The sequence below is a fragment of the Bos indicus x Bos taurus genome, chromosome 1 (assembly GCF_003369695.1).
Source record: "Bos indicus x Bos taurus breed Angus x Brahman F1 hybrid chromosome 1, Bos_hybrid_MaternalHap_v2.0, whole genome shotgun sequence".
Lineage (NCBI taxonomy): Eukaryota > Metazoa > Chordata > Mammalia > Artiodactyla > Bovidae > Bos > Bos indicus x Bos taurus.
The window spans coordinates 143,774,748-143,789,230 of NC_040076.1; the positions used below are offsets into that span (position 1 = coordinate 143,774,748).

The 14,483-nt window shown below is 57.5% G+C and overlaps 1 protein-coding gene across 9 annotated transcripts in view; it reads left to right on the top strand.

The window, feature by feature from the left end:
• Positions 1–13,314, top strand: part of TRPM2 (transient receptor potential cation channel subfamily M member 2) — a 51,367-nt gene extending 38,053 nt beyond the window's left edge. For 6 of the 9 annotated variants that reach the window (XM_027547467.1, XM_027547427.1, XM_027547441.1 and 3 more), the window contains 12 exons: positions 959–1,140; positions 1,361–1,493; positions 2,161–2,248; positions 2,411–2,498; positions 3,096–3,253; positions 3,881–3,957; positions 4,140–4,241; positions 7,068–7,154; positions 7,586–7,691; positions 9,094–9,195; positions 10,368–10,484; positions 11,132–13,314. In XM_027547467.1, coding sequence (XP_027403268.1) covers positions 959–1,140; positions 1,361–1,493; positions 2,161–2,248; positions 2,411–2,498; positions 3,096–3,253; positions 3,881–3,957; positions 4,140–4,241; positions 7,068–7,154; positions 7,586–7,691; positions 9,094–9,195; positions 10,368–10,484; positions 11,132–11,257 — 1,366 coding nt within the window. In that variant the 3' untranslated portion in view covers positions 11,258–13,314. Of the gene's footprint in view, positions 1–958; positions 1,141–1,360; positions 1,494–2,160; positions 2,249–2,410; positions 2,499–3,095; positions 3,254–3,808; positions 3,958–4,139; positions 4,242–7,067; positions 7,155–7,585; positions 7,692–9,093; positions 9,196–10,367; positions 10,485–11,131 lie in introns of those variants that run through there. The other 3 variants (XM_027547477.1, XM_027547486.1, XM_027547495.1) reach the window with 2 other exon arrangements.
• The last annotated feature ends 1,169 nt before the right edge of the window (positions 13,315–14,483 follow it).

A 14,483-nucleotide genomic window follows, 5' to 3' on the forward strand; every position in this document is an offset into this window, starting at 1 on the left:
ACCTGGCTCAGCCCGGGCTGACCTGGTGATCGTGGCATCCAACCTGGGCACTACTGCTGGGGGGCAGCCCATGGGCCCTGTGCTCAGAGACCATGGGGAGGGGCACTGAAGTCTCACCACCTCCCCCCAGCAGAGGGAGGTGGATGCGGGGCAGCGACTTAGCTGAGATCATCTTTGGGGGTGGAGGCGTGTGTGTCACACTTGTTAAGAATCTTGTGAGGCAAGACGACCTGTCTTTGCTCTCCATGTAAAGCAGGCACATAGGGCCGGCCCTGACTGTGGTGCCCAGGAGGCTGACCCTGTGGCTCAGGGCATTGCCACCCCCTCAGGCCCCTCCCGGCCGCTGGAGAAGAGCCCCTGGGACCTGTGGCCGGTTTGGGCACTGTTTCTCTTCTCTTCATCAGCTAGGGTGATGAGGTTGCCACTTGATGATTTTCCGTGTGCTCTGAACAGTGAGAGACCCTGCTCCAGTGCTGGGCTGTGATAGACAGAGGCCAGAGGCCCAGCAGGCAGCGGCTGTGTCTCAGCCCTGCCCAGCCTCCCTCCCCTCCTCCAAGGACCTCTGTCAGGGATCCGGGCCAGCTGACCTCTACCCGCACGAGACACAGGGTGTGGAAGAACGAGCATGTCAGCCTGTTGAAGACACTGTCTCTTCTGTTTGTCAGATTCAGGGGAATCAGACCCTTTTAGAGTCCAGTGCAGGACACCATCCATCTCCCAACACATGAGGGTCTGTTTTGTTCTCTAGCAAGGTTTATGGGCTCTAAAATCTAGGTCTTCTTTCTTCATTCTCCTCTGGGCCCCCAGGGTGCTCAGCTGCCTTTCCTGTGTCCCAGTCGCCCTCCCTGGTGTGCCTTTGTGGGCAGTCATGGCGCACACTCAGGCAACGACACAGTTGTGCATAACCCAGCTTGTGTGGCCCATGCTCCTGGTAACCAGTGCTCCTCGCCCCCTGCAGCTACACCTTCCAGCAGGTGCAGGAGCACACGGACCAGATCTGGAAGTTCCAGCGCCACGACCTGATCGAGGAGTACCAGGGCAGGCCCCCCGCGCCGCCCCCCTTCATCCTCCTCAGCCACCTGCACCTCATCATCAAGAGGGTCGTGCTGAAGATCCCTGCCAAGCGGCATAAGCTGTTCAGTAAGCTGTCCCTCCCTCGTCCCCAGAGCCGCGTCTGGGGTGCAGCCGGGATCGGGGGGCAGCTCCTCTGAGCATCCCGGAAGCTCGGGGTGAGAGAGGGGACATGCAGTCCTCTCAGGCCCCCAGACTGCCGCCAGCCCACTGGGGTTGGGCGTGGGTGGGCTCCTCCGCCCCTCCCTGCGGGGGCCCCAGTGGGTCAGAGGCTCTCCTCCCCGCACAGAGAACAAGCTAGAGAAGACAGAGGAGGCGGCCCTCCTGTCCTGGGAGATGTACCTGAAGGAGAACTACCTGCAGGAACAGCAGTTCCAGCAGAAGCAGAGGCCGGAGCAGAAGATCCAGGACGTCAGTGACAAGTACGGGGCCGGGGATCTCGGCAGGGCTGACGCTGCAGCCCTGTGGTCCCTGAAATGCCTGTCACTTTGTTGTGGAGCAGGAGGCTCTGGGAGAAGGCGGCTTAAAGCCAGGGGAAAAGACCGGGGTGTTTGGATGGATGCTTGGCTGTGGAAGTGTTCTTCCTATGAACACATAGGCCCACTTGGGTGCAATTCCTACATTGTAGCAAACTGAGACCAAAACCAGCAAACATTTCCCGAACCAGTGTCCCCTCCTGCTTCCAAAGTCCCCACTGGTACCCGGAGGCAGCGTCCCCTCCTCTGCCCAGAGGCCACTCTGTCCTTCCTGAGTTTGTGACTGACAGCCTGTAGGCATATTGAGGTGAGGAACAGGTGTGTGTGCTCTGCACACCTGCCCCTCTGGCCCGGCCACGCCCCTGGGGCTGTCGGGTGGCCTGTGGGCCTGGGGCATCACTGGCTGCGAGGTCTTCCCCCGGGCCACTAGGTGGTGCTCATTCTCTATGAAACCATAGAGTGTAACCTTTCAAATCAAGAAGCCTGAAACTAGAGCTGAAGGAGCCTGTGCTGCTGGATGTGGTAAGCTGCCCACCTGCAAAGGGCACCAGGCTCTCTCCACTCACACCCAGACCCCTGGAAGGCCGCGGGCCTCAGCTGTGTCCTCTTGCAGGGTGGATTCCATGGTGCGCCTGCTGGAAATGGCACATCTGAAGCAGTCGGGCGCCATGGAGCAGAGACTGGCCTCCCTGGAGGAGCAGGTGGGCTCCCGGCTGGGACCTCTGTTTCTGGGCATGGTTCCGATGGCCCTTCTGGCCAAGCCCCAGGTGTTGGGTGGCTGCCTGGGGAAGACGGGGGTGGGGAGCTGGGCATCCCGTGTGCGGGCACCTATTGACCAATCTTGTTTTGAACGAGCATTCCAGGTGGCCCAGACAGCCACAGCATTGCACTGGATTGTGAAGGCCCTGAGGGACAGTGGCTTTGGCTCAGAAGAAGGTGTCCCCACTCTGGGTGAGTGGGTGGCTGTGCCAGCGGCTGGTCTCTACCCACCTGTGCTCTTTTCTGTCTGGGTGTCTTTGGAGTGGAGAGGAGCAGCCCCAGCACCTTGGGATGCTTGACGCACCCCACGGCTACATGTGCTGAGCGTGGCCAAGTCCCCTGGCTTGACCAGGCTGGGGAATTCCAGAGGTAGCCTGTCCCAGGCCCCTGACCTCCCCGTGTGCATCAGGTCCAGCAGACCCGAGACCCAGTTGACCGGGTGACAGAAAGCATGTCTTTGCTCCCAGATTTGCAGCCGGCCAAGAAATGGTCACGAGCAACACTCCTGGGCTGTTGCTGGCCCCAAAGGAGCCATCTGCCCTTTCATCCGGACAGGCTTTTGGAAGGGCTTGTGCATCATGTTGATTACTAAGAGCTCTGCTGGGAGCTACCCCAGGCAACGGGGGCCTGAGCTCAGGCTTTGGTCCTCCTGGCTGCAGTGATGGGAACCCTGGGGATGGTGCTCTCTTTGTGGCTGACTTTCAAACTGGGCTCAGGGAGGTGGAGGCGGCCCGGAAGTTTGGGGGAAAGGACCTCAGAGGGTGGCCCTGTCCCTCTCCCCATTTCCAGCACCCCAGAAGGCCTCAGTGGGGCGGGATCCTGAGCTGGACAGCAGATCGAAGGCAGAGGACCCAGATGACGCCTACCACGTGAATGCCCGGCATCTGCTCTACCCAAGTTGCTCTGTCCTGCGATTCCCGGTGCCCAACGAGAAGGTGCCCTGGGAGGTGAGTGCCTGTTCTGGCCTCACCCACCAGGCTGCAGGGGCCCAGTGTCCTGGGGGGAGTGGTCTGGGCCCCAGGTTGGCTGAGCCTACCGCAGCCTCGAAGGGCCACGAGGGACAGATGAAGAGGGAAGCGTGGTCCATGAGACCTGAGGGGTGAAGCTGGGCCATGAACCTGGACACTGGGCTGCTATCCACACAGGGCCCACTGCCCCGCTTGTCCTCAAGCCCCCGTCCCCAGAGAACAGCCCTTATCCCCTTTCTGAATGCTGGGGAGGATGGAGGTGGAGAGTGAGAGGGAGCGAAGGAGGAGGCCTGGGGGTGTGCCACCCCGCCCCCCCGCCCCCCACCCCCCGGCCCAGGCCTTCTCTCTGGTTTTCCTGGCACATTCTGGGCTGTCACTCCTCCCCAGTCTCTGCCAGGGGACTCCTCCTTCTGGAGTCCAGCCTAGCCCCCCATCCTCCCGCCTGGGGAGACTCCCCTCAACCACGGCTGGCCTAGGTGTGTGTGTCTTGAGGTCAGCCCAGCTCGGACTTCCGTGTCCTTTGGGCCCTCCCAGAGTTCTGCAGTCAGCTGTCCTGGGTGACGGCCAGCCTGGGGTGGTGACCGTCTGAGTCCCTGTGTCCCGCAGACGGAGTTCCTCATGTACAACCCGCCCTTCTACACGGCCAACAGGAAGGACAAGGACCTGGTGGACCCCGTGGGAGAGTGAGTACCCTGCTTCCTGCCTGGGTGGGCGCCCCATCCTCCCTGGGGGCTGGGACATGCTGGGAGGCATGTGGCTGGGGGCGTCTGTGGCTGGAGGAGCCCCGTGGTGGACGAGGGGTCACTGTGGCCACTCTGCCTCCCGCCATCTCTGTTGGGGATGCGACCTCTCCTCTCCCTTCCAGTGCCCTGGAACCTCTGTCCAGGATCAGCTACAATGCAGTGGACGGACCACTGGACCGGCGCAGCTTCCATGGAGTCTACACAGTGCGGGACGGGCTCCCTCTGTGAGTGTACCCCCCCTCCACCACCCCGGCCCTTCTCCAGCCCTCAGCCACATCTGCGGTTTTCCTTCTGGGGTCAGGCTTCCTCTCCAGCAAAGTTGGTGTTTTTCTGATTTGTTGTTCAGTCTCTCAGTCATGTCCAACTCTTTGGGACCCCATAGACTACAATATGCCAGGCTTCCCTGTCTTTCATCATCTCCTGGAGTTTGCTCAAACTCATGTCCATTGAGTCGATGATGCCATGCAACCATCTCATCCTCTGCTTCCCTTCTCTTCCTTCCCTTGATCTTTCCCAGCATCAGGGTCTTTTTGCATCAAGTAGCTCTTCAGCTCTTCGCATCAAGTAGCCAAAGTATTAGAGCTTCGGCTTCAGCATCAGTCCTTCCAATGAACTTTCAGGGTTGATTTAAATTTTTCTGATAAAAACAAAGTATGGAAGAAAGAAACATCAACATAAAGTACTTTCTACCAACCCCTGAGGCCCACACTTGGCAGTCTCCCTGGACACGTGTGGAGGGGTGGGGACTGTGAGCTGGCCCTGCTGGCCCGGGCACTGTGCCCTGGTTCTCTGACACAACTTTTAGGACCTCCATTCCTGAGGTGTAGAAAGAGGGTAAAACGTGGACCCCATTGTGAGAGTAAAGCAGGGGCAATGTTAAAGGGCTGCTGGGCTTACATTTCCAGGCTTGTGCTGTAGGGACAGTATGCCCCACTGCACAGGTATGGAATCAGCATAGAGATGAAAGAGGGCCTGTGGCGTCAGGCCCAGCAGGCATTTGGTGGATGCCTGCCGTATGATGGCCTGGGGTCTGAGGGTCACTGGGGAGGCTGCACCACCAGGGCGGAGGCCGGGGACGGGATCACAGTCAGCTGGGATTTGGAGACCCCAAGGAGCAGGCGGTTGTTGGGGGAAATTGCCTGTGGGAGGAGGTGGGTGGTGGGCCTCTGGGAATGTTCTGGAGCAGGGAGGGGTTGCCGGGGTCCAGCCCCGGCTGATCCAGGGAGTTCGAAGCGGGGACGGCGTCGGCAAGGATCAGGGTACAATAGCTTCAATTAGATATTAACTTGAGGTATAAAGAGTAATAGCATGAGGATAGCTCAGTAGGAAAATTCAGTGGAGAAAAGAGGCTGAGTAGCTTGGTTTACGTGGGAGACCAATAAAACTTCAAGACAAGAAGTTTGCATCCTTCCGTTCTCCCGAAGGAGAGGAGACTCTGAGGCCTCCCCGGTCGGATCTTAGAAGCCCAGGCAAAATTAGTAAGCTTGGTGGGTTCCGCGCTCCAGATGGAGACTCAGCCAGAGTGAGAGAGAGAGCGACATGGGGAGACCAGTATTTCGAGACACTGATCCCAACTCTTTATTTTCCATGGTCTACTTTTATACACTGAGATGTTATGCAAAAGTCATGCGGGGTCAGCAGTCCTGACTTTTATCAAAGTCAGGTGCTTCATACAAATGTATACAGAGATCTTGGGGGTGTTACATCATCTTCTGGCCAGGGGGCCTGCTGACAATTTATGACCCTTTCCTTGTGACAGCGGTCAGTCAACCAGGACACTTATTTCTCCAGGGGTGATTATTCTCAAAACAGATGCCACCCAAATAAAGTTACATTCCTATAGGGTGAGGGTGTAGTGGGTTTTAGTTAAGGAAAGAATTTACTTAGCCTAAGGTCTAACGTGATTTATATCAAAGGTTAATACTTATTTCTTCTATATATTCATTAATGTGTGTAAGGGCAGGGGATGTGGAGACTTAGCAACAAACATTGGCTCAACAAATGAAAAACCCTTCACCAATACAATTTCTAATCAGCCCACTATACTTATACTAATGGTTTTCTAACTTTTCTAAGGAACCTGTTTTTAGAAGGTTTAAAGCATCTCGTGCCTCTCACGGCTGGGAGGCTGTGAGCAATCACATGTGGCCGGACAAGCCTGTCAGGCAGGCTAGAGAAACTTCAGAGGAGTTTGTAGGTTAAAACACTCTTGTCACGCCCAGGAGTTTTTATTAACTGGAGCTCTAAGTTAACTCCTTCTCTGAAAGAGGAGGTGGGGGACAGCCCCTCGTAAAGTCAGAGGTGTAAGTGAGAGCACAAAGTAGTAAAGTAGGCAGGCTCTGGTTATGGGGGTAGATGCTTGAGGATTTCCAGGGGGACTCCTGAGGCTCGATCCCGCCTTTGCATATGTCGAGCCTCCTTCCTCATGACCTTTGCCACGGGCCGAGTGCCTCACTTTGGCCCCCAACAAGGGGTGACCACTGGGGTAGAAGCTGCAGGATGGGGCGGTAGAGATGAGTGGGGCAGGGAAACTGAGGTGACCAGGTGCGTCTCCAGCCCTGGACAGGGGAGGGGATTGGCGAGGGGGATACAGTGTGCAGGAAGAGAGCAGTGCCGAGAGTCACAGGCAGAGGAGGGGGACCATTGATGCATGCTCACAGGCCAGCTGAGGGCCTCGGGCACGGCGCCATAGTCAGTCAGGCGCTCTCTGGGGGGACATCTGCCATGGGGCTGGTTTCTGCTCCCAGAGGCCCCTTTCCTCTCCAGCCCACCCCAAGGTAGCCACTGCCCACCCTGGAACCCCCGACAGACAGGGTTTGCAGTGGACAGCCCCAGCGCATGACACAGAGTCACCCAGCCTGGTCAAGGGGCCTTGGGCTCTGGGGTCTGGTCTGGGCCTCCTCCCTGGTCCTATCCAGGGGAGCTGCCTGGGCTCCAAGAACCCTGAGCCAGGGCAGCTTTGGGTAGAGCTGGCACACAGCCCCTGCCTGCTGCCCTGGCTGGGGTCTCCAGCCACTGGCGGTGGGCTGAGCTGACCCTTGTCTACCCAGAAACCCCATGGGTCGCACGGGACTGCGCGGCCGCGGGGACCTCAGCCGCTTCGGCCCCAATCACACACTGCAGCCTGTGATCACCCGGTGAGTAGCCCCTGATAAGTACAGTGTCGCCCAGTGCCCCACCCCGTGGTGGGGCAGGGGATGAATGTGGGTGCCTCCAGGAGAGCCCAAACCCTTCTTCCCCACAGGCTGCCTCACTTCCCTGTGGGTCCCCTCCTTCAGAGGCCCCTTGGGGAGGACTTTGTCACTACCCAGACAAATATCCATACCAATTCACCCTTCACTTCCAGAGTGACAGAGGGGGAAGGGCTGGGTCCAGGGCATGGGCTTCTTTAAGGCTTTTGGTAGAAACATATTGTCCAACAAGGCTGGCCCGCTCTGGCCAGACTGGAGGTTATGGGAGCAGATGGTTCCTCTCCCCTGGAGCAGGTGCTACTGGCCTAGCAGGTGGCCTCCCGGGGCGGGGGTGGGGGCAGGGGTAGCCTGACCCTTCCCCTCGAATCCTTCTGCAGCTGGAGGCGGAGCCTGGATGGTGCCATCTGCAGGAAGAACGTCAAGAAGATGCTGGAGGTGCTGGTGGTGAAGCATGGCCCCTCCGAGCACTGGATGCTGCCTGGGGTGAGGCCCCTGCTGTCCCAGGCCCTGCACTCGTTTGCCTTCTCTGCCACCGACAGGTCACCAGCCACCAGCGGCCGCTGCCCTGGACAGCTTGGAAGCTGTCCCTGTTCTGAATGACAAAGGCTGGTCCTTGCCTTAGAAGGAGTGCTTTCTCCTAGCTCTTCGTTTGGTGGTTGTGAAGATGGGTTCAGGCGCTCTTTGGAGCATAAGCACTGACTGAGCACCTGCTGGGTCCAGGCACCAGGCTCAGGGCTGGGGCTGCCCCTGCAGAGCTCAGGGTTGGGGGTGGGCGTCTTGGGCACGCAGGCCCTGGGGCCTGAGCTGAGCCCCGAGGGCAGGATGGTGTTGCTGGGGGCAGGGCGGGGCATACTCGTGTCCTCTGCTCAGGGCAGCAGCTATTTGCAGGACTGATGGGCTCATGGTGACATAACTGGGATGTGTTCTGCTGGGCCTGTCCTGACCAAGCAGCCCAACCACTCGGACTCTGACCCGTCTGTCTGCCCTCTGCTCTCCCAAACCCTGTCGTTACTCTGGGGTCAGAACAGGCAGGTCCAGACAGGAGGACCGTGCACCCACAGGCCCCAGGCCAGTGTCCCTGTGCAGCTCTGAGGGGCCCCTCCCCTGAGCCTGCCCCTGGAGTCCATAATCTACCGCAGCTCAGCACGAAGCTGCTGGGTTTTCCCGGCATCCACCCGGTGGGGCAGCAAGTTAATGAGTGTGCGTGGGGCAGACCCCCTGAGGGTCTTCAGACCCCAGCCAGGATTCCAGGGCTCTGGGTGGTCTGGCTCCTGCAGCCACGACCCCCGTGCCCTCCAGGTGAGGGAAGGTGAGCGCAGGCTGGGTCATCTCCCCCCAAGAATTCTCCAGCACCCTTCAACCTCCCTCTCCAGTCTCTCTTGACATCTTCTGAGCAGTGTCCCCTGAGAGACAGCTGAAGGTCCTGCCACCCCAGGCGGTGCAAGGCAGGGAGTCTCCCAGGCTGGAGCAGTAGATGTGATGTGGATGAGGCGCCCTAGATGGGTGGAGAGGGGAGTGCAGGTGCAGGCCCGTGTCCAGGGCAGGGTGTGCCAGGAGTGGCCAGGAGCCCAGCGCACTGGAGCTGAGGCTAGAGGTGGGGTGGGGACCCACACACACCTCTGGCTGGTGGCCAGGTGGCAGAGTTCAGGGTACTGGTTCCCCCATGGTGCCTGGTACCCCTCAAAGGTTGTGACACCTGGCCTCACGGGCTGGCATGGACAGTGGGCTCTGGGCAATGTCACACTGGCCCCGAGGCAGCTTCTGCCAGAGGCTCATCCGCCTGAGGCTCCGGGGGGCTGGCCCACTGCCCATGCCAAGTGGGTGGCCAGAGGACACAGGTCCCAAACCACCCTGCCCACCTGCCCCCGCCTCCCTCTCTGCTCAGGGCTCCCGGGAGCCAGGAGAGTTGCTGCCCCAGAATTTAAAACAGGTCCTGCAAAGAGAGTTCTGGTCTTCCTTCGAGCGCCTGCTGACTCAGGGCATGAAGGTGAGGTGGCTCTTCCGCTTTGCTCCCACCTGTGCACCTGGGCCCTGGGGTGTGGTCGTGCCGGCTGCTGCGCAGGCTGCAGGAGCCGGGTGGGGAGCCTGCCCTGAGCCTACTGCCCACAGCTCCTGGAGGGAGAACTGGGGCCATGTGGCCTGGCTCTGGGCCCCTCGCCTTCCTTCCCTGTCTGGGCTTTCTCCCGAGATCAAGGAGGGCTCTTGGGTCAGGGAAGGCCTATTGTCTGGCTCACAGTCACTCTTGCCCTGAGCACAGCTGGGCACAAACACATAACTTGCTTTTTCAGTGAATTTGCAAAGGCCGTAGTTTTAGGTCTTTATTTCCGAATCCACTTGCTCTTTTTCACAACCACGTAACATTCTGTGCCGTGATTTATTTAAGCAGTCCTCCAGGTGGGTGTGTGAGTCGTTGGTTCTGCCTCTTGCGTCTCAGGATGAGGTAGGCAATTGCTGATATTTACGGCTTGACCTACAAACCCAGCAGTTCCGCGTGGTTTGTCCGCTGCAGCCCCTGAGGGAGCATCGCCTTCTCTCTTTTCTCTACTTAGTAAAAAATAATTAAACTTGATTTGTTGAGGTTAAATCTAAACAACATATAATGAGCCATTTTGAAGTGAGCAGTTCAGTGGCATTTGGTGCATAGACAGCTTGGTGTGGTCCCCACCTCTGTCTAGCTCAAGAATGTGCTGTTACCCCCAAAAGGGAGCCCATACCCTTGAGCAGTCACCCGCTTCATCCCCACTCCAGCCCCTGGCGCCCATGAGGCTGCCTTCTGTCTCTGTGGATCTGCCTGTTCTGGACATTTATTGTCGGTGGAATCATTTAGCGTGAGGCCTTCAGTATCTGGCTTCTTTCACTTAGCCTACTGTCTGGAGGTCCACCCATCCTTTTTAATCCTTCCAAGGGCAGTTGAGGCAGGTCTGGATGCCAGGCCAAAGACCAAGAGGGTGACGAGCGAGGCCATGGCCCCCTGTGATGGGTCATTCAAATTGAAGGCTGTGCTGGGGGCAGGAAGACAAGGCAGGGAGAGGCCAGGTGGGGCTGGGGCATGGTGGACAGCTGTGCTCACAGTGGCCCAGACCCAGAGAAGTCTTGGGGCTCTCCCTCTGGGGGAAATCCAGGGGATCAGGGATCCATCACACCCTTGCTACCCCCCAGGTGTACAAAGGATACATGGATGACCCCAGGAACACGGACAATGCCTGGATCGAGACGGTGGCTGTGAGCATCCACTTCCCAGACCAGAGCGATGTGGAGCTCAAGAGGCTGAACTCTGTATGTGGCCTGGGTTTCAGGCTTGGAGGAACAGGGGCTGGGGCCATCAGTGCTCTGGAGAGGTCCTGGGGCCTGCAGGGAGGGGTCTGAGGGGTCCCTGGCCTGGGGCCAGAGCTGGCCAGGACCAGAGAAGGGGGCTGTGGGGTTTGAGTTGTACCAGAGCGTCTGTGGGGGCAACCAGGAGAGGCCAGAGGGCAGCAGCAGGTGGGTGGGGCAGAGGGGGACCCTGGGGCCTCTGGGCTCATGCCCAGGTGAGGCTGGTTCATGCAGTCTTGTGGGGATATCGTCCTGTGTACTTTGATCCCCCTACAGACCCCGAATCTGGAACTGGGCTGGGAAGTCCCAGGGAACAAAACCCAGGCCTTGTCTGCAGGACAGAAAACCGCAGAATAAGGCTGTACCCACCCGCCCCCCACGCTTTCAAAGTTTCTGGGGCTTCGCAAACATTTTCTGATTTGTGCCTGAAGGGGGTGATCTTAGCACCATTCAGTAGAAGTACAAAGGCAGCGGTCACTAGCCAGTCTGTAGCAGGTCTGGGAGCCGGGCCTTGGGGTCCCCACCGCCCTCCTGCTGTCTATGGGTTCGGGGTGTGGGCGTGAGGGCAGGGCTGCTCGGGAGGGACTCAGGACTCACTTCTGTTTCCGCAGCATCTGCACTCCTGTGACGAGGGGATGGCCATTCGCTGGCAGGTGGTGGATGAGCGCATCCCCCTGTATGACAACCACAAGGTCATCCTCCAGAAAGTGGCCGCCTTGTTCATGGCCTACTACTGACCCGAGACGCAGCCTGCGTGGCCCTGTGGGGGCCAGCGGGGCTGGTGCATCTACGGCCCACTGGGAGTGTCTGCCCCTCATGGCCAGCTCATGAACTGGAGGCATTGGGGTGCTCTGGGAGGAGAGCTGAGCAGGACACAGGCAGGCTCTGGCCACGAGGCAGGGCCTCGGGGTCAAGGTGGCCACTGGGACTCCGCCAGCCAACACTGCCTCTCCCGAGCCTGCTGGTGGCCTGTGGATGCCCTCCTGGCCACATCCTCTGAGCAGCACATCCGCCACCCTCAGTGCATCTGCCCCAGGCCAGCGCTTCTCGGAGAGTCAGCGCTCCCTGTGGCCTCCTCAGGCCCATGGCCCCAAGAGGGCCTCCACTGTGCCCTAACTGGGACCCTCACCTGGTCTGGGGCAGCCTGGGACTCCAGTTCCCATGACCGTCAGGGCTGAGCCCCGTGGTGGGGCAGGAGGGCAAGCTCCCACCTCCTCTTGAGTTGCGGAGGTCTCTGCCTGTGTGCTGTCCCGGGCCCAGGCGGGGAGGACACAGAAGCACCGGGGGTGGGACCTCTCCTGCACATGGTGCTCCCTCCTCCCTCCTCCAGGGAGGAGTGGGTCGTGGGTGTGGACTGAGGGGCCACCCAGTTTAGCATCAGTACCTCACAGACTGTCTGCAGCCTTGGGATGTTGTGCAAACCCTGCACCAAACCCGCCCTCCCCACCAGAGTCACTGGTCTCTTGTTTGTCCCTCAGATGGAGTTGCAGACAGGAGCAGTGGTGGGGGATTGTGTCTGAGTCACAAGACCTCTTCCAGCCACAACCAGGCTTCCCGGGGCCCAAGGGGATCTCCTGTGGACACCCCACAGCCCCCTAGTCCAAACTCATGACTGCTCCTCCAATCAACAACCTTCCCAACACACACACACACCTTCCCTCTTCCTCATTTTCCTAGAGCCCAGCTCCAGCCTCCAACCTGGGGCTCAGCTGCTCATGCCTTCCCTTGCCCCTACCCTGCAGGTGCTCAGGCACTGTGGGGTACTTGTTTGTTTTTTTAATCTAGAATTACAGATCCAGCCAAACTAGCGCTTAAGTGGCAGCACCAAATAAAGACATTTAAAACTCATAAAGAAAGTTACTCGCTCAGTCGTGTCCGACTCTCTGTGACCCCATGGACTGTATGTAACTCACTCTTCCCCGATCCATGGAATTCTCCAGGCAAGAATCGAGAGTGGGTGGCCATGCCCTTCTCCAGGGGATCTTCCCCCTCCCAGGGATCTCTCACATCGCAGGCAGATTCTTTACTGTCTGAAACGTGCTTCTCATGCATCCTTTCTGAAAGAATTTCTCAAAGAAGAACTACAGAAAAGTGAAACACACTGTCTTAGTTAGGTTGGGCTGCGTAACAAAGGACCACAGCCGGACCACTCCCTTTCCCACAGTTCTAGAGGCTGGGAGTGGAGGTCAGGTGTGGGCAGGGTGGTCCCTTCTGAAGCCTCTGCCTCTGCTTGTCCCTGGCCGCCTCATTCCACATCCTCAGGTGGTCTTTCCTCAGAGTGTGCAGGGAAGGAGGGGTTTCTAGTTCTCCTCTTACAGGGGCACTAATGCTGCCATGTCTGGGCCCCACCCTACGACCTCATTTAACCTTACTTATTTAGAGGTCCTTGCTCCAAATACAGCCACATGGGATTGGGGCTTCAACATAGGGATTTGGGGAAGGGATACAAACAGGTGTCAAACACGAACAGGACACAAATATCTGGCTTCCCTGGTGGCTCAGTGGTAAAGAATCTGCCTGCAGTGCAGGAGACTTGGGCTCGATCCCTGGGTCAGGAAGATCCCCTGGAGAAGGAAATGGCAACTCACTCCAGTATTCTTGCCTGGGAAATCCCATGGTCGAGGAGCCTGGTGGGCTGTAGTCTGTTGGGGTCACAAAAGAGTCAGATGTGAGTTAGCAACTAAACGACAGCACAGACATTTAGTCCATCACACAAACACACACACACGTAACCAAAAGCGGGGTCCAGTTGCTCACTGCTCAAAAGACAATAAAGAGGCCAGGTTGGTGGAAAGGAAAGTTTGTTTTATTCTGGATGCCAGCAACAGGGGTTGGGGGGGAGGGTGGACACCTGTCCAAAAGCTGACTTCCCCCACTTTACTGACAATCGGTGGCAAGAGCGTTCATGGACAGAGGGAGGGACTCCTCACAGAAACAGCAGTCAGCTCTGACTGTCATCTGGTGATTGGTCTTCAGTGGTCTGAGCAGCGTCACCCGGATTGTCTCAAGTACATTAATCTTCAATTCCAGGGTCGGCTTGTTCCCATTTCCTTGAGGCCAGTTCTTGGAACTGTGGCAGCTTATGTCATAGCTACACTCTGGTCATTATGCACCAATGGTTAACTTCTCCACCTGGTAGGGGTTTCAGTATCTACAGGACAGCTCACAGGAGATGGCTCAGAATATCCTCTATAGCACTGGAGGAAGAACTAAAGGTCCTTGACTCAGCTTCCTGACTATTTTTGTTTTGTCCCATTTGACTGTTTTCCTCTGCTTTTGTATTTTTTCACTTCTCTGATTAAACTTGTTCTTGGCTGAAGTTTTTCTACAGACAAAAGGCAGGCAGAGAACATGGGAGGGAAGGACCTGTTTCACACATAGACTGAGCTCTGCAGAAGCAAAAAAAACCTACTAAATGTAGAACTAAGTTTTACCACTGTTGAGGCATGATGTAAAAAGAAAATTTAATGGTCGTTCTTGTAGAAATCCCAGCTTGTGTCCCTGGGAGCGGGCAGAGGAATGAACGCAGCCAATACAAGTAGAGAAGGTCTCCTCTTGTCACAAGGAAGAAATAGATGCTGACCATCACAGTGCTGGGGGAAGAACACGGGCAGTGAGACCTGCGAATGTATATCACAGCCCAGGTAACCTCCAGAGGATGGAGAGAGAGGAATAACATCAAGCCACCAGAGGAACCAAGCAGAAACCTAGTCAAAGGGAGAAAACAGCAGTAGAAGATGCTTCACATGGAATAAGGTGGCAGGAAATAATCAAAACGTGTCAGCAATTATGACACATGCAAAGTGTGAGTCGCATACTGGGATAAAAGATAACAACAAATTTCTCTTCTTTTCTGTATATTTTCCTCTATCACCCCAAAGAGACATGTTTTAGCTGACAATAGTAGGAAGTCAGCCCACCAAACACTGTCCAAAGGAAAGGTGCGGATGCAGGTCCAGCAGA